The sequence below is a fragment of the Fringilla coelebs genome (genome assembly GCF_963513975.1).
Source record: "Fringilla coelebs genome assembly, chromosome: 1".
In the NCBI taxonomy this organism is placed as follows: domain Eukaryota; kingdom Metazoa; phylum Chordata; class Aves; order Passeriformes; family Fringillidae; genus Fringilla; species Fringilla coelebs.
The window spans coordinates 59262760-59281831 of NC_140028.1; the positions used below are offsets into that span (position 1 = coordinate 59262760).

The window sequence follows — 19072 nt, forward strand, 5'->3', positions numbered from 1 at the left end:
GTGTTTTTTAAATTGCTTGTGCTCCTCAGACTGATACAGAGAATGTTATCAACTGCAACACTACTCTGAAAATGGATCCAAATAAATGCAAGTTGTGAATCCACTCAGTTTACAAATGAAAGGATTTATTTCTTTGTTTTCAGGGACCAGCCCACCTTAGAACTCTGCTTCTAAGGCTTCTAAAGCAGCAGGTTAAACTCTTCTTTCATGTCTACCACCTTTTATGGATATCTCTGCGAGCCACATTGAGACGAGTGATACTAAAAGTATAACTGCCTTCAGAAATCTGTGACAGGAGAATGATATTTCCTTTTTGAAAAAAAGTCACTTAGGAAAGCACACTCCTTGCTTGGCTTACCTTTTTCTCTCTATGCATGCCATCCTAAACCTTGAAGCAGTTTCCAGAACACATTTCCCACTGCTGAGAAGTAAAACACCTATTAATTTCAAAAAATACATGGCTGTTTTTATCCAAGACCTAAATAGGTGGGACTCCAGAGACACAGCAGTGCTCTCACCCTGCAATTGGATCAGTCAGGTTTATCTACACACCAGGGTCTGTGGGAAAAGCAAAAATTTCTGTGGTAGTTGTGCTACTGAGCACAGTTCCTGGACTCTGGAGGTCTGCAGGAGCTCTCTGGTGTTCTATTCAGAAACACCAAAAAATCTTCCCTGAGGCTTTCCTGTGCATAACTCTTCAAGACTGACAGTGCTACTTTGAATGAGCACAACTGACAGCCATGGGCAGTACTTAGGCTGCGTCTGCCTAAGTGCAGCAAACTGTTTAAGTATAGGCACAGGAATTATACTGCACAGGATAAAAGTAAAAATCTACTCCCTTTCACATGAGACCACAGTGCAATTGTGTTTATTCTCACATGAGACCACAGTGCAATTGTGTTTATTCTGAGCTTTGCTTTAGCAGAATCACTACAGACCATTGCAAGTTCCCAGTTTTAGAAAGTCACATTTTTTGTCCCCACTTTTAAAAAATTTGCAAAGAAAATGTCAAGGATTGCTTTATGCACACTCCTACATGTAAGAAGATTAAGAACAAGCCTAACTAGTTTTTAAAAGGAATAGAAAATCCAGCATTAATCATCTACCAAGATCCAATGTTCCAACACTTTCTCATGAATTCATGTGCTTGTCTGCCCACCTACTTAAAACCTCAAAATATTTCAACACATAATGAATAAATCACAGGAAGGAATGTAATGAAGTATGAAAGTAAAGTGGAATTCAAATATGTCATCCATGAGTTACTAGCTTCACCATAGATGTGGACAGGCATTAGAGCTAAGCATGGAGGAGCATGAGTTTCCTCCTACTTCTTGTTCCTTCTATGCCAATTCTGAAATCCTTTTCTATATTAAAAACAAATGCTGTAATACTGTTAATACTCTGCATGTTTTGTGCACATTAATATAGCTCATTGATTCCCACTGAGTTTAAGTCATTGCCAGCCTTGAAGAAAATACAGAAGTTTTGCTTCAAATGCCCATGAATTTATAAAGCTGTTTTACCCTCAGTAGTCAAACATACAGAAAATAAAAAATAGCACCTTTGCATTTTTTTGTCTCTGAAGAAAATCTGTCTAGCTTGCCTAGCTTTCACCCCCTTACCAGCTTCCCTCTAGCATTCTGCAAAATCCTCACTACAGCATGATGGCTACAGAAAGGCATCAGTGAGACGGAGCAAGGAAGCCAGAGAAAGGAACAGCACGTGGTTTTTTCCTTGTCATCTCAGAGGGAGGAAGTGAACAAGCTGTGCTGGCTTTACTCCACAGACACCAAGAAGCAGCCAAGGGCATCTCCATTTAAGGGGGAGCTCTCCATCACTGTGCATTCTTGTGAACAACAGAGGACAGGCAAATAAAGGCCAAAAATGCAATGCCCAAATAATTTAAGGAAGGGTAAACATTACAAGGTTGTACAAGTAGACAGTAAGACAACTGATTTAAAGCATCAATCACTTTAGCCAGCCTGTTTTAAAAAAATTGTTTTTATTATCAGATAATTAGAGCAAATACTTTCAGATTGGATCTGTGGACAAAGGATTTTGCTCTGGGAAGAAAGCAGACTGCCAATTATTTTCTCTTTGCTGTCAAGCTGTAAAAATATTGACTACCCTTAATTCACCTGCTTTTACAATTGCACAGTCATTCATTCCTCACCACACCCATATATATTTCCTCTTCTCCTATTCATACTCAAAAGCTATACTCAGCTCTATGACGCCCCTAAGGAAAGCAGATCTAACCTGAAGAGAATTAAAAAGGAGAATAAGCCTGACCATTTTTCTAGTTTAGATCTATCTCCATTTTAAAACCCAAAAGGAATGTGTATCTCTGAGGAACAACTTGTAGCTACACCATTGGAGGGGAGTGCACATCTACATTAGCATTTTTACTTCTATCAGTTATTGAAGCACTGCCTACTTATCTGTACTCACCATGGTTCACATTGGGGAAATTCCCTGCACATGCCAGCTTGAATACTTTTAATGGGACTGAGCTTCCATAGCTACTCTAGGGAATTGCATAAATATCCAGTATACAGGCCTGAAATGGAGTTTTAATATGGTGTAGCTCTAACATACACAGCATGGGAAAAAAGCATTTCAGAGCTAGTGTATCACCTTACAGATCCACTTTAATTGCACTGCTCTATCTTGTTGTGGACATACTTATCTGTCTGAAATTCTTGGAGGGGGAAAGCTAAACTTTCTAAAGTTGCCTTTTTTTTTTTTTTGCCTTGCCTACATATATGGGCTCAAGTGTTGTTTTAAAAATAAAACTTGATTGGTGACTCTAAATACTAACTCTCAGTAATTATATCCTTTTTAAAGGTTATCTAGAAAACTACCAATAAAGCTTGAAGTTTTAAACTCTGTTTCACCACATACAGAGGGAAAGCCATGGACAAACACGGACAAAAGTTAGTGTGTGACGTGAAGCTAACAGGAGCTACTGTAAGTGCATTTCTCAGAAGTGTCCCAATAGGACATCCCTTCCAAGGCCTCCAAAGAATTTGGAAATGAAGGTGTTTGAGCCAGCAGGTGTAACCAATTAAACTTTTATTCATGATCATTTACATATGACTAAAAATGTTCACCACAAAATGCAAAATTGTAGTTATCTTGTATTCAGCAGTAAAAACAGTCACCTCTTCATAGTAAAGCATATAACAGAAGAGTCAGAAATAGATTTAATTTATCAGCTTTTCCTCTCACAATGTACTTGACAAAGTTGAAGATTTTATTGAAGGCTAAAGTTCCAGAACAAATTCTACAGTCACCTGAGTGTTTGGCAGGAACAGTACTATTGAGTAGTAGTTACTTTTTCTGCCTTTTTTTCACAAAAATGAGACAGACATAATTGGGCCAAACAATGAGTTTCATTTCACCTGAATTTTTCAATGGGAGACAAACAGAACAGTTTGCTAGTAGGAGTACCTACAAAAACTGTAAGAGCAGTTGTTAAAAAATATTTTAAAAACCCCAGCTCATTATAGCTGATTGGTAGGGCCCAACCCACTTCCAGGGCACCTATAACTCCATTCAGTTTTATTCATTACATTTAACTTTCATTTCATTCATACTACATTTAAAAAGACATGATTTTTTTTAAGTTAAGTTGTGTACATGTACACGGTTTTGGTAGTTTTTTAAAGCTGTAAAATGTATAAGTAAAGAGGGTCCTAATGACCCTATTACAGATTAAAGAGAAATAACCAGAATCAGTGTTACATACAAAATAATATTCTACCACAGAAACCAATACAGTTATCAAGTAACTCATTAGAGAATAAAGGTGTTATACAAAAAGAGAAATGGTGCCTTTTTATCACTTCACAGCAGCATATAAGAAGGCAACATTAAGAAAAGTGCACAGCAGAAAAAGAATTGTTTCATTTTCTGAAAAACTTGAATTTTTCTTCAGACATCAGGCTTTTCTCCAGGAACATATTGGGCTAGGATTGCTTATATTTTCTTCCAGAGAAGGTATTCTCTTCTTGCATTACTCCTCAGTAAGGCGCTTACTCTGACATGTAGGAACGATACATCAGGGCCACGATAATTGCTGCTATTGCTGGGATCACCCAGTTGGACCACGAACTAAAGGGAAGTTTTTGGAAAAGCAGTTTAGGAAGTGACAAGCAGCAAGTTATAAATAGAAAAAAATTCAATGGCAACAGAACACCTGGATTGGCCAGTAATATTCCAGACAAGTAAGCTTCTGTACTAAAGCTTACAAAAAATTTGCTTACTAGAGAAGAGTAAAACCCTAAGCACATTCAAAGTCAAGGTGCGCTGCCCAGAATGTCATTCATTCAAAAGCTATTTAAGTAGCAGCATCACATGACAATTCTAAGCACCCAAACTCCCCACCCAGAGGGTCATAGAAGAGTCCTCTGAAGTTTCAGTAGGCAATTGTCAGCAGGATATAACTTCACAAAGTTTTTGATTCAGTGGTATTACAAAGCGTTTGGCAGTCCCTTCCCAATTCTGACATATCTTCGTTCTTACACAGAGTCCTCTTATTTCCCTTAGATGCAACAGCAGTAGCAAATTTTAAAAGCAAGGCATCCATGTCAGTAAAATAGTTGGCAATAGCACTAAGAGCCTTCCCTTCATGTGGCAGACTCCAGAAATAAAGGCCTGTGCCAAACAAACCATTTGGTAGATACTGACACCTGCCAATATGAGAGAAGTATCTACCTAGTAAGCTGCCACACTTATAAAATGGTACATAGATGCCAATTTGGACTTTAAAAAGAACAGAAATTTTCATGCACCACCCCCTGATATCTCAGCCTCCAGCAGATAAAAGCTATTCAGCTTTTTAACCTTCAGAAAATCATGAGGAACTTCAAGTTTGACATCAGATGTCATACTGTACCTGGAAGTAGACTGAACAGTGGTAATAAGAGTTTCCTGGAAAGCAAAGCATAAGAAGATATTTACTTCAGGAAGACAAACCTTTCCACCTTAACTAGACCCACAGTTTCTCAAAACTCATCAAATGAGACTAATTCAGAAAGAACTCAGTGCATGTATTTGGGAAGCATTTTCTCTTAATTCCTACAGCAGTTCTGTTGTATTATAAGCTATCTAGTAGCAGCTTCTATAGCTAACATTGCATCAGGTTCCTAAAACATTATCAACAAATATTTTGCTCCAAGTTTTCTATGAAGTTGACTTCAACCTTGGGTTACATTTGAAATTTCAGTCATCTGTAAGACAAAAATTGTTTCCTTGAGTAAAATCAAATTGAAAACACTTGAAATTAATTCACAAATATTTTTTATATTTTTTCAAAACTACATAAAGCTACTAATTTACATCTACAAGGCTTATTAAACCTGGGGGTTTTAGTGTGGTGTTTCAGACTGTGTTTCAGTCAAATTGTTATAGCTGTTCCTGATACTGATTTGGATTTGTTCTTTTTCCACAGAAAAAGCACCACTACAAGGCCAAATCCCAGCTGGGTACATGTGCACAATTTATATGAAGACTTATTAATTTGAGTAACTCTATTTGTGTATGACCTATGTTTATTTTAAAGATCCAAGCATTAAAACCCTACCTAAATTTAGTGGTGCATGATCCATCACTACAAAATTACTTGCTTTGGTACCAGAACATTTGCAATTAATTTAAAGAAAGAAGGATTTTGCTATAGGATAATGCCATCACACTTAGTAATCCCCCGGTATGAAGCCATACAAAGAAAATAATGGTTAAGGGAAAGAACAATTTGAAGCATTATCAACAGATCTAACAACATGAAAACCTAAGAACATTTAAAACCTGAAACATCACACTTTAACTGAATTATTCATTTTTCTGGGGGTATACCATTCATACACAGACAGTCCGTCACTGTTTGTAATGCCCAAAAGAAACAATGTGGCATTTCAAGAAACACTTACTGTTGGTTTCTGAAGCTTGGATCTATCATCCTGCAAGAGAAAAGAGCACGTAACATTTAGACAAAATCTGAAGCATTGAAAGCAAAACCAAACTCACACAATTTATCACTAAATTCAGTTCGCAATTCATTCTGTTAATGTGTAAATATTTTTCCCTAGGTAAAAACAGACTGGCAAGAGAGCAGATGTCAGTGATTGATTTTGTGCTAACATAAACAAGATCACTTCCTTAAATAATACTTCCCAGTATGCAACGAAGAAATGAAACCTGAGCCTCCAACAAATTTCATTATTCTTTGTGCCCATGTTTTCACCTTTCCTTTGTCTCTGGAAAATACATAACCTTAGCTTATACATTGTCTGCAATCATATTGATTCTGCATACTGGACTTGCACTATCAGGTAAAGTCAACTAACTGCTTGTGCCAATGTTCACTGGACCAAAGGTCCCAAAATCCAGGGATCTTTCATAAACTCAAAGTTCTGCTTGGCACAGTCACATTCATTACAAAAAAGTCCAACAGTATATAATCCTGTCAGTGCTGTATTTGTACATTACACTACCAAGCTGTTTGTTTCATATCAAGGGAAAATGGGCACTTGCCAAACAAGGAAGAACTGGACTGATATCCATGTTAGGAACAACATTAGTGGCATCAGAAATAAATGGAAAGCCTGCAAAGCCCCAAATGCAAAAATGTGCATCAGAGCCAAACCACTTCTTATTAGGACAAGCTACACTAGTAATATTTATCAAGAGATCGCCTGAGACAAAAGAGACAAACAAGAGTGGGAATCTTACTGTGAAATAGGCTACTCAAGATGGGAATTTTTACCCCAAAACATACATGAAACAAGAGGAAAAGAGAAGAGGCAGGAGTGGGCAGTAAGGTAGAGCAGATGGGCGCTCTAGCAGCCTAAACCTCCAAACAGTGGTTTTCAACTACTAAGATGCAGGAGAGTTTAACTGTGGCCTAGCTGAAGGAAGCCAAGGCAGCAGCTCTGTAGAGAGAAACAAATACTTCAAAACTTGAGACAGCAGAAAGGTGCTCATTAAAAGTACAGGAGATGGGATGGACAGTATAAAAGAGAGGACATGACAGATGATCCAGTGGGAACTGATCATAAACAACCCAGACAACCATAAGTAGGGAACCATGATACAGCTAAAAATGGCAGGAGAGAGAGAGGGAAAGACAGACACAAACTAGAAGTACAATGCATATAATAACCATTTTCTAGACATATATATGAAGAGCCAGGATTGCACTTTTTGATGCAGGTGGGAGCCTGGCAGATAGGTATTTACAGTAGTGAAGGGATGAAAGTGGTTGTTCAGTAGTCACTCTGCATAGTAGGGTAAGAAAAGGTCCAGACATTCTGACATACCAACTTCAGGGTTACAGAGTTTCATTACAAAGCTGACAGTGTATACCAGAAATGACACGATTCCATATTCAGATTATGCAAGAGCTAAGCTGTAAAGCAATTTGAATCACCAAAAGATGTGACTATCCTTATGCTACCCTAATCAAATCCCTTCACACTGGGGGCACTATCTCAAATCTAGGTCCATCCACAAACAGTTGCAGGACTGAATTCCAACCAAACTACTAGCAGTTCTTGATTTTGAAGTAATTACCAGACAAGTAAGTAGACACAAAAGCAGTATACCAAACACAAAAGTAAGGATATGCTCATATACTCACAGGATGAAGTTCCCCAACAATAAAGGATTCTGACAGCGTCCTTGCATCTGTGGAATGGCCAACATCTTCAAAGTTCTCAGTAGCATCTCCTCCAGCTTGCTCCCTAAGGACCTCTTCACCTCCTGGGTGCTGCAATTTTTAATGAGTTTGAATTTGTTACTGAAATACATTTGAAATTCTAGAAATGGAAATTCTGCATTTTTACATTTCTAAAATTAAAAAAAAAAAGCAAAATCACCTGCTGGACTTTCTAAAGCAAACATAAGCCTTTCTGAGAGTTCTGTATACTCTCTGAAGCCAAAACCAAGGAAGCTAAGTCTGTCATTGGCAAAGTAGCAGTAAGAGGCACTACCCCTTGCAACTAAAGCACTTAAAGTTGTGTGGGAATCGGTCTGTCTTTTAACAGCACAACTATCATCTGAAGTAACATTCTGTGTTTTCATTTCTTTAGGAAATGTGTACTGTTATCCAAGCAATATATGCTTTATACAGCAGAAGGATAAAAGTCAAAAAGGTATTAGCTGCAGCAAGAACATTGCAGGAAGATAAAAAAATCTGTTCACAAGATGTGAATCAAGCATTGGCAAAACAAGCTGGCAACGTGCGAAGGAATCTGACCTTCTAATTAATCCTGGTTTGAGCAGGGAGGTGGGCCAGATAAGTTTAAGGGTCCTTTCCAAAACAAATTATGGTACAAATATCAAGACAGCTCCTTTGGAAGTGATTAAGCACAACTGAAAGCTCACTCAAGACCTTAGAATAGCAATTTGGTTTTCATAGACTATGGAATTCCAAACCACATTGTAGATAAAACCCCTGAGATACAGAGAAGTCATCTCCTGGGATCTTCTAATACCTCAATCCATCACCATTCCCTTAACATAAACCCCCTGTTCTCCATTAACTTTTATTCTTCCCCAGGATGCACTTTGGGGGTTTTATGAAGAACATTTTTTTCTATCAAATAACTCTGCCTGAATATACGGCAAGATCTATCACATCTTCTAGTTCACTGCATTCCCTCAGCTCCCAGTTACTTATTATGCAACAGGTAACACAAATTCACCACTCAACTTTCAAGCAGGAAAGCATTACATAAACATTGGGAATGATAAGGTAAACAAGTTAAAAGCACTTACTAGTACTGCCTTGGATTAAGGCAACCATGGAATAGATATTAGCACTTTACCAGTCGTAGAGAAGATACAAGGCTTTTGAAGCTCAGTTCAGTTTTTAATGCTTTGGAGTACAAGATATAACAGTATGGAAAGCAGGCAAAATTTCCACAATTTAGTGTCATCTTGTGGGGAGCACAGCTCACCAAAAAGCCCACAGGTTAAAGAAATGACATTCCTACTAGTCTAGGCAATTCAGGTTAGCTTCAAATCCTAACTTACTTCAAAGCCTCCTATTAATCTCCTATCAAAATTTCTTTTCTGACAAAACCAGTATTTGCTCATACAGTTGAACTAAACTACTACTATGAATTTCCAACAGTACCAGAACTCCATAACTTGAATCTTCACATTAAAAGGCAGACATTTATTTTAACAGATTAAGGAAAGTGAGGAGAAAAAAAAAACAAACCAACACAACACTTTTTAAAGAGCCAAGATACCACAGTTATTGGGGTAAAAGATCCCTCCCTACCATGACTAAGCAAAAGCAAGATTAAGCAACTGATAGAGAGATTAGACACAGAGCTGAGCCAAAAAAGGTCAGAAGAGTATAAGCAGAGTGAAGATTATGCAAGCAACCTGCAAATCTGGCATACTCATGAAAATCCTGTCCTTGGATCCATTATGGTAAGTATTCAGGGAAAGGACTGGACAAAAGTTGAGGGAGCACTCAAGTTCAATGCCTTGAAAAGGCACTTAAGAAGTTGAACTTGGGTCTAACCAGCACAGCAAGACATTACCTCAACTAAATCTTTACAGAATTTCTTCAGCAATGTGTATTTGGGATTTTTAATACCCTGCTAAAGAATTGTACCACCCCAAGTAGAAAAAAATATGTATCAACTTCAGCAGAAAAGGTGGCACAACTCCTTAGAAAACATGCTTGACAAACAAGGTATCAACAAGCAGCAAAAGGCCCCAAAGTTAAACCACCCATAAAGCACCAGCAGCATAAGCAATATGTAAACGCCTACTCATGCATTGCAAGGAACACAAACCCTACTCATACAAGCACATAAAATACCATTTACTCCAGCAAGTCATGAAGATCACATGGTTTACACTACCTCACCAAAAAACGTTTGCCATCCAGCCAAACAAGTGGATACCTACCAACATAACTGCATCTGCATTAAAATTACTTCATGGAGTACTGGAACAAACTACTTGCACACTGCCAGCTACAGAATGATCATGTACTAACTTGTGCTCCCAAATCCCTCCCTTGTGCACTACAAAGCAACGTAGCAGGATCGGCAGCACCACAGAGGCTCTCCAGCTTTTCTCTGTAGAAGTAGCTTTTTTTCTAATTAGCAACTAATCCCTCTGTCTACAAAACCACAACATTAGTATCAAGACAGTGACAGCAACCAATACCTCTACCAACCCTCTGACTGACTAACATAGGTCAGCTGAAGAGAACAAATTCACCCTGACCTCTGCCACTACAGCTGGAAAACTGATAACTTTTTTTATGACATGAGCAAGGCTAAGTATGGAGAATCACATACAGAATTCCAAACTTAAGCCATCTACCAGATAATGTTAATTATAACCTACTAGACATTGATGGAAGCACTTTGAAACAAAATACTTTGCTTTTAGATGCCACCTCTGCTTAATGATATGAACTTACAAACCCTTTGTAAATAACTGCACATAATACACACAATTAATGAAAAGATTTCACCTCCCCTAATGAAAGAGAGCCACTGTAATGTCTCATACAAAGGGCAAGAACTGACTCTTCTATCAAAAAATGAGCATCTTTCATGGTTGGATGAGTTTCCCAAAGCTTGTTTATACAAGGCTTTTGTTCAGGATTCTGCCTGGTAAACAAAGCCTGCTACCAGAACTGCTACTTTAATGAAGATCCTCTGGACAGACCCTGGAACTGGAAAGCCCACAAGGCTATACAGATAGTGACTCCTAAATCAAAATCCTGTTGAGAAAAGTAATCTAAGAGTTCTTGCAGGTACAACTGTAGTCCAGGGGAAATGAAAAAAAGTTTTTTATAATAAATGAAGAAAGCCTAGCTCATTCCTAGGACATTCCTAATATAACAAATAATCTAAGCTATATGCATAACAAATGCCTATACAGAGCCAGCACTGGTACAGAGCACAGATGAATTCCTAACAGCAGCACATTAGAAAGTTTTAGATAAGGCAAATATGCAGTTAATCTTGTTGCTCTCAGCTGGGTCAAAAGTCCAACCCACCTCATCCTGAATACCACCTTTTCTCCCCCTTGCTACAGTTGTGCAGATTTCTCAGTGTCATAGTTCAAGACTCTATTAAATCATAACTACCTTAATTTGCAACTCCTGCACCCCCTCCCTTCCTATACCGAGGGAATGAAATCTAGGGTCCAATTTAACTTTTAGGAAAATCAGCAAAGATCTCTATTAGTTGCAGTCTCAAACTCACATTTCCCTTTCTGCACTACAGGAATGAAAAGCAGAAAGGGAGCAGTGACAGAGCCAGGAAGACCCAAAGAACCTCACCTCTATTATTCAGGATAGAAAGACAAATCCTTGCTTATTTCAAGGGCATTTTCATGGAGCCTGAAAAGAGCCCTCTAAATTATTTCTATCATCTTTTTAAGTTTCAGGACAGAAACCGACAGCTCACGTAAAATGTCAGGAGCCTAGGAAAGATGATCTCCCTCTGAAAGCGTTTTTTTGAAAACTATCATTGGGCTTTTAGGTGACATGCAAATAAAATACCCAGTAGCTTGGTGCCTGCCCTGATTTCAGCTGAGATAGAGCTGCATTTTCTTCTCGGAGGCTGGTACAGTGCTGTGCTTTGGATTCAGTGATATGAGTGGTTATGATCCAGTGATATATGAGAACAATCACTGATAACACACTGATGCTGCACTTGTTGCTAAGAAGCACTTACCCTAATTCAAGGGCTTCTCAATGTCCCATGCTCTGCCAGCAAGAAGGTGCACAGAAAGCCAGAAAGGAGCACAGCCAGGACAGCTGAACTGGCCAAAGGGGTATTCCATAACACAGAACATCATGTCCAGTATACCAGGTGCAAGGAGTTGGCTGGGGGCTGCAGCTTGCTGCTTGGCAATGGGCTGGGCATGGGTTAGCATCTCTTTTTGCCTCCCTTTTTATTTAATTGCAATTATTTTATTGCAATGATTTTATTTTATTTTACTTATTAAACTGTTCTTATCTCAACCCACACATTTTATCTTTTTTCCCTGATTCTCTTCCCCATCCCACCAAGAGCCTGTGGGGAGCAGTGAGCAAGGGGCTGCACTGAGGTTAATCCCCAACAGTGCCCATTTACTGACTTACAAAACAGTTACAGCTTGCAGAGTTTCACATATATATCCTAAGAAGTGCTATTTCTTAAAACATTTTCAAATTCCCCTGCAAGCTTCATCAGAGTTTGAGGAAGTGTTAAGACTGGATTTAATCCTCAGACTCCAAGGTTCTGCAGGAACAGTTCCCATGGTTCACTGGCAGACTCCAAAGGTGTCAAAAAAGGCATCTTCCAATGCAAACTGATCATGACTATAAACACGGAAGGCATTATGCTACTCCTCCACAACACCATCACACTGCATGAATGTAACTTATTGCCACATAGGGGAGAGAACATTTTTCAATCTGACACAATAGTACAATATTTGCTTTTTGCACTTCATCTGACCAGTATTATAAAACACATTTAGTGGCAGCTGTCCATTCTAGGAGAAGTTTAGGAAAAGTGCTATGGATGCACAAGTTCATACCGTATGGAAACAAAATTACCAATAATGTTTTTGCTTAATTCTTAGAGCACTAGCAATTGAATTAATCTAAATAAATCTGTATTAGACTAATATTAAATGAATGCCATAGTTGGTTTCCAGAACAAGAAACTCCTCATATACGTAATTATCTACAATACAGATATAGCCATGACATCCTGCTGTGTGAGTACACATATATTTCTAGTAGCTATTTTCCTTTAAATTACATAGGACTTATCCTGGTTTCAGCTAGGATACAGTTCATTTTCTTCTTAGTAGCTGGTACACTACAGTGCTTTGGAAATAATGAAAATAATGTTGTTAATGAACTGATATTTTGGCTGCAGCCAAGTAGTGCTCACCTAAGTCAAGGACTTTTCAGCATCCCACACTGCCAGTGAGGGAGCACAGCCAGGACAGCGGACTGAAAATGGGCAAAGGGATACTCCATACCACGGAATGTCACACTCGGTCAGTGAGTGGAGGACCCATACATGCTGCACCATTTGTTTCTGTTGGGTTTTCTGTTTTATACTTCTGTCTCTTCTTATCATTGCCATTATTGTTACATTTACTTTATTTCAATTATTAAACTATTCTTATATTGACCCACAAAATTGACCTTTTTCTGATTCTCCTCCCCATGCACTGGGCAGGAGGGCAAGTGAGCCACTGTGTGGTACATGGGTACTCCATGGGGGTAAACCACAACACCTGAAGCTAAGGAAAAGGTTCCCCAAATCTGCAACCCAGGTCTGACAGCCTTTAATGATAAACAACGAAGTTTCTGGTTTCAACAATACTCTTTCTTGCCAAGACCTTTTAAATAATGCATTCCGAAAGCTGAGGTCTCTTGATTTCTTCTCCCAAACTTGGAAAATAAGAGAAAATTCAGAGATGAATATTCAAGCTATGAATTTGCCCCAACATCCGCCACTTAAAAACACACACAAAAAAAAAACAACAACAAAAAGAAACCCCTAAAACAAAAAACAAAACAAGCAAAAAACTCAACAACAACAAAAAACCAAACGGGGGAAAAAAAAAAAATCAAACTGACAAAAAAAAAAAGGACTTGCTAGAATCTTCATTAACCCCATAGATAAGATATCAAAGCACACAATTGTTTCCTCATTCAGCACTTTTTCTGTATTTCATATGACCTTTAAGCTTTGTACTTTAGGAAGCCAAGCTACTATGGGTCACACCACACGATGCCTCCACTCCCAACAAACACATGTCCATCACACACCAACCCCAGCCCATTTCCTATCTAACTTCAATCAAGTGTTCACAGAGGCTGATTGTTCCCCAAAGCCAAACAAGTTCCACTAAACAGCTACAAGCTCCATGAAGACAACAGCTGGACAGAAGGAGTACAACCTTTGACTACTGTAATGGAGTGAAAAACAGCACCACACTTTCACTTATCAAGCACAAGAGCATCCAAGGTGACTTCAGGATTGAAGCACAGTAAAGTTTTCAACTTCATCATTAATAAAAAAATATTTCCATAGGTTAATGCAGTAGCTGAAAAGAGAGCTTATTGGTATAAGAAACAGGACAGGTGAGCTTAGCTGCTGCTCCCAGCCCTTCAGCCCCCAGTAAACTGATACTTACGTACTACTTGGGAAGAGCATGAGTGAGGTGACACTTCAGCAATCCACCCTTTTTAATACTATTGGACTTAAATTTCAGTGGCCCACATTAAAGTTTTAAAATATGTTAAGCTTTTCTACTTCCAAATGCAGAAATACACCTGAGTTTAACCAATAATGCTATTGAAAGAGCTAACATAATCCCCACTTTGAGTAGGGTTTACTAGACTCTGGAATGAACTAGCAAGAGGCTAGCTTCCATTTCTCCTCAGCTGTCACATGCCTCAGGGTGTCTGACAGTATCAAAAGAATTAGCACAACACTTGATAAGTTAACTAAGCACCAAAAGCATTAAAAAAAAAGGTTAAAAAAGTGCTCTATGAAGTATCTTAATTGAAGAGTTCCATAACAAAAATTACCAACACAATGAATAGTAAAATGTTAAAGAACTTTCCCTAGGACTGTAACTTCACTTAAAATATTTCAGGTAACTATTTCCTACAATCTCATTGATTATCTCAGAAGGTCTTGGAAATTTCAGCTCAAAATCAGCCATGGTCTCCTGAAAGCTGTTCAATGTGAGATTGAAGTCTGACTTATGCTTACCAGAGCGTCTCAAGACAACCCCCACATTGCCCAAAACCCAACTATTTAAATATTTACAAACTGAATTCTTTTGATACGCTACCAAATTATCAACGTTGTCTGAAGGATGAAAACGAGGTTTTCTTGGAGAAATTTACACAAGATGATGCCTCTTAATATTTACCAATTGCAACATATGTACAGAAGAAGAGGCTATGCAACTACTTAATCTCAAAAGCTCATTAGATCCTGAAGTTTTTTTGTCCAATGTTTTTTTTCTTGGGTGGAGTTAGGTTAAGGGTTTTTTTAAGGTGTGGGTCTTTTTGTTTCTGCCTCTTCAATCTGGCCAATATGCATAAACAATACAATTATGTATTAATCAAAACTGCTCAAGTTCCCAAAAGCTAATTCAGTTTTGCAGACTACACAAAAAGCTGCATTCTTCTCCAGAGCTTCTATAATTAAATTGGCCCTGACTGTATAACCATACAGTGATGTCCATAACTAATGGATGAAGATGACCGGGGCAGAGCTAGATGAGAAATAATGAAGGAAGAGTCAGTAGATCGGTTTCATAATCTGCCTTGCTGAAAAGCCAAACAATTTGCATTGACATATAGCTTAAGAATGAAATACTACCTGTGTCAACACTGCCTTTGAAAAATCGCTTGTCAACCCTCCTTTGCAAAATGCTCAGTTTCTCCTTTGAATTGGAAGTGTTTACAAGCACAAAAATCAAGCTGGGGCTACACAACTACTGATGCTTAAAATCCATCATGCCTCTACCCATAGAAACTGTATTCTTTAAGAAATTAATGCAAGTGTACCATATGCTTTTTAATTGGTTGCTTTTAGGAAGAATTTCTTCACAGAAAGGGTGATTAGACATTGAAATGGACTGCCAAAAGAGATGGCACTCACTGCCCCTGACAGTTTTAAGGAAATATGGCACTTACTACCATGGTCTAATTGACACAGTGGCGTTTAGTCAAAGACTGGACAAGATCTCAGAGGTCTTTTCCACCTAAATTGATCCTGTGATTCTATCTTTGCTAACTGGGAATATAGAGCAAGGAAGAAAACTCTAAATATCTAAATCCCAGTGCCACTCAATTACTGGAAAAAAAAAAAAAGTGGTAGTTTAATTTCTGCATTTCCACCAAATAATGTTTTAATCCAATAACTAAAATGCTTCTTTATTAACTATGACTATCAATGATTACACCAACTGCTGTCTGCCAGAGATCAAAAACTGGGAAGAAAACTGCCAGAGATCAACCACTACCTGGGAAGAAAAAAAGCCCAACAAAACACAAAGGAATTAAACTTGCCTCTAGTGCTCTACACTAGAGCTGGAAGTGGTGCAGCCTTGTGGCACCACACTGCATCCCCACACAGAGCGGGTTAGGGCAGCAGTGAGAGCCACCCTAATTTTCTGAACTGGACTGCCCGTACTTAAAGCGACATCTGCCATGTCCTGCAACAAAAGACCACCCAGGGCTTAAGGCTACCCAGGTTGCACTTACCTGGCATACAGGAGCACAAGGTACTGTGACCAAGACCTTACCAAGGACTGGATATAAGGAAGAATTTTCTTACAGTGATAGGAGGGAGGCATTGGCACAGGGAAGCTGGGAATGCCCCATCCCTGCACGTGTTCAAGGACCAGGGTGGGGAGTAACCCGGTCTAGTGGAAGGCGTCAATGCCCTTGGCAGGGAGCTGGAATGAGATGAGCTCTAACGCCTCTTCCAATCCAAACTATTCTGTGATTCTGTGACTATTAGAGTAACCCCAAGATGTGTGATATTCTGCATGCTGTGGTATTTTCCTTCCACTTTGTGAAGTTTCTTTCCTGTTCCATAACACAACCCACACTACACTAGTGTGAAGAGAGGAATTGATGACCTTTTAGTTCACAAGATAATATAGCTCTGGTCCCAGATGAGTCTTCACTTTTAGTTGTTTTCAGCTGGCACACCAAAGCAAGAAGCAGATGGATTCAGCCCCCCTCTTGTAACAAGATTCACACAGCCAGCCCGCCTATCTCAGCCCCCAATACTGACTCCAGTTTTTTCTCCTTGTCCTTATTTACTAGAAATTAAAATCCGAAAGTTTCAGGCGGGCGCACAGCCGGTAGCGTAGCCGGCGCACGACACTCACGGGTTTCTCCTGCCCGGGAGGCGCCCGGGGCCCGGGCCCGCCCCGCGGCTCCTCCTCCGGGGCGCTATCGCGGCCCCGAGGGCGGCTTCCGCGGGCCGGGGCAGGCGGCCGGGAGCCGCCAGGGGGACAGCACGGGGAATCGAAGAGCCGTCAGCGAGTCGGCCCCGTGGGCCTCCGGTGCTCTCAGCGTCCCGGCAACGTGGGCACCCACCTCGTCCAGGAACTTGGTGACATCGTAGATGCGGTTGTGGATGATGATCCAGGTGCTCTGGCTGTTGTTGTGTTTCTGCACCTCCTCCAGCCGGTAGTAGCGGCCCCGCCACGACTCTTTTCCGGCCTCGCTGGAGCCCGCCATCTCCTGTTCCGTGCCGCACCACAGGCCGATACCCCGCACACCACCGGGACCCCGCCGCAGGCCCTATCACCACCCGCCACCGCCCCGCCCCTCCCGCCCTGCCGGCCTCTCATTGGTGGAGGGCAATGCCACTCAAAGCAGACGGGCGGCTGCCGTGGCGGCCGGGGGCGGGACTTTGACGTGATGCCCCGCCTCTCCCACCTCCCCGCCGTCCCTCGTGACCGGGCGGGGCGGGGCGGTGCCGTGCCGGGACCGCCCCCCCGGGACCGCCCCCGCTTGGCTGCCGTGGGGCCTGCGTCGGTGCTGGGCACAGCAGTCGCAGCTTCTCTACTGTCCACTTCCTGGGGTGCTCACCCCAGCGTTCGCCGCCTTTGGCAGCAGGGCTGCCGGTGTGCGCTGCGACGAACTAATCGCCGACTTGCAATGTAAAACCGCATTGGAATGGTTTGGGTTGGAAGGGACCTTTTCGGTCATCTAGTTCCAATTCCCCTGATACGGGGATCACTAGACAAGGTTGTTGAAAGTCCGATCCAGCCTGGCCTTGAACACTTCCAGTACAAGAAAGATAAGGAACAGCTGGAGAGTTTAGAGCACAGGGCCTCAAAGATGTTTAGGAGTCTATAGCACTGCTTATAGGGCGAGACACGGGGAGCTGTCAGACTCTTTTCAGTGAGACAGGACGAGGAGCAATGGCCATAAACTAAAAAACAAGAAGTATCACGTTAATATGAAAACATTTACATCGAGAGTGGCACAGATGGGGCAGTCGGGGCCCTCTCTCTGGAGTTGTTCAAAACCGACCTCGACGTGTTCCTGTGAAGCCTGCTCCAGGTGACCCTGTCTTGGGCAGGGGGGTTAGACTAGATGATTTCCAGAGGTCCCTTCCAACCCTAACAATCTGTGATTCTGTGATTCAGGCTCCCCGGGCAGCCTGCTCCAGTGCCTCAGCAGCCTCGCAGTAAAGATTTTTTTCCCTAACGTCCAAGCTGAATTATCCTGGTTCCGCTGTGGTAAAGCCGGCGGGCGCCCCGGCTCGGCGAAGAGCTGCCGTGCCCGGCTATAGCGCCCTGGCCATGGGCGCACGTAGCGCCGGGCGCGGGCTGAATTACACCCGGACACGCCGTGGCTCTGCCGGGGCTCTGGCCGGCGCTGTGACCGCCCGGGCACCCTGCCCTCTCCTGCCGGTGTCCCAGCAGGCAGGGGCTGCCCGGGAAGTCACACACCCTCGCTGATCCCGGCAGGCGGCAGTGCCCGAGGGCGGGAGGCGCGCGGCTGTCGCTTTTCCCGCGCAGCCCGTGAGGCGATCCCGGCGGGAGCGCGCCTGCCACCGGCGCTTCCTCACAGCTCCGCAAAACCTCCCGGCTGCCACACGAGTTCCCTCGCCGCGCGTTGGGAGAGCTCCCCCGCGGGGCTTGGAGCGAGGCTTCCCTGTGGCACTGCCCTGCTTCGCTGCCAGGTGGGCGGAGGGCAGTGCCTTGCCCTTCTCTCGGGGAGGCTCTGTCATCAATCCAGCATCCTGTTTCCCTGCAGTTTTGGCTGAGGTAAAATATGTTTCCTTTGCTCTGGTCTCAGACGCGTTCGATGGCTTTGTCTGTGTCTCAGGCCAGTATGGGTCCCCCACGTCACATCCATACACAGCTTGGGTGCCTCAGCAGCAATAGCCCCATGGACACACTCAGCCGTGATTATAGGCTGGATTTGTGGGGGATTTTTTTTGTAGCATAAAATTTACCCCGTGTGACCTGTCACCTTTCCTCAGAGCTGGTGCTTAACTTCTGCACCCTGAGCCTGAGTGCA

The 19072-nt window shown here is 41.6% G+C and overlaps 1 protein-coding gene across 1 annotated transcript; it reads right to left on the reverse strand.

Moving 5' to 3' along the window:
- Positions 1 to 3061: 3061 nt before the first annotated feature.
- On the reverse strand, positions 3062 to 17345 carry CYB5A (cytochrome b5 type A). The gene is made up of 5 exons (XM_084205895.1): positions 17132 to 17345; positions 7646 to 7774; positions 5937 to 5966; positions 4904 to 4938; positions 3062 to 4119 (listed from the first exon to the last, which is right to left on the reverse strand). Exons 1-5 carry the CDS (start codon positions 17273 to 17275, stop codon positions 4041 to 4043), a joined length of 417 nt encoding a protein of 138 aa, XP_084062021.1. The 5' UTR covers positions 17276 to 17345; the 3' UTR covers positions 3062 to 4040.
- Positions 17346 to 19072: the final 1727 nt, after the last annotated feature.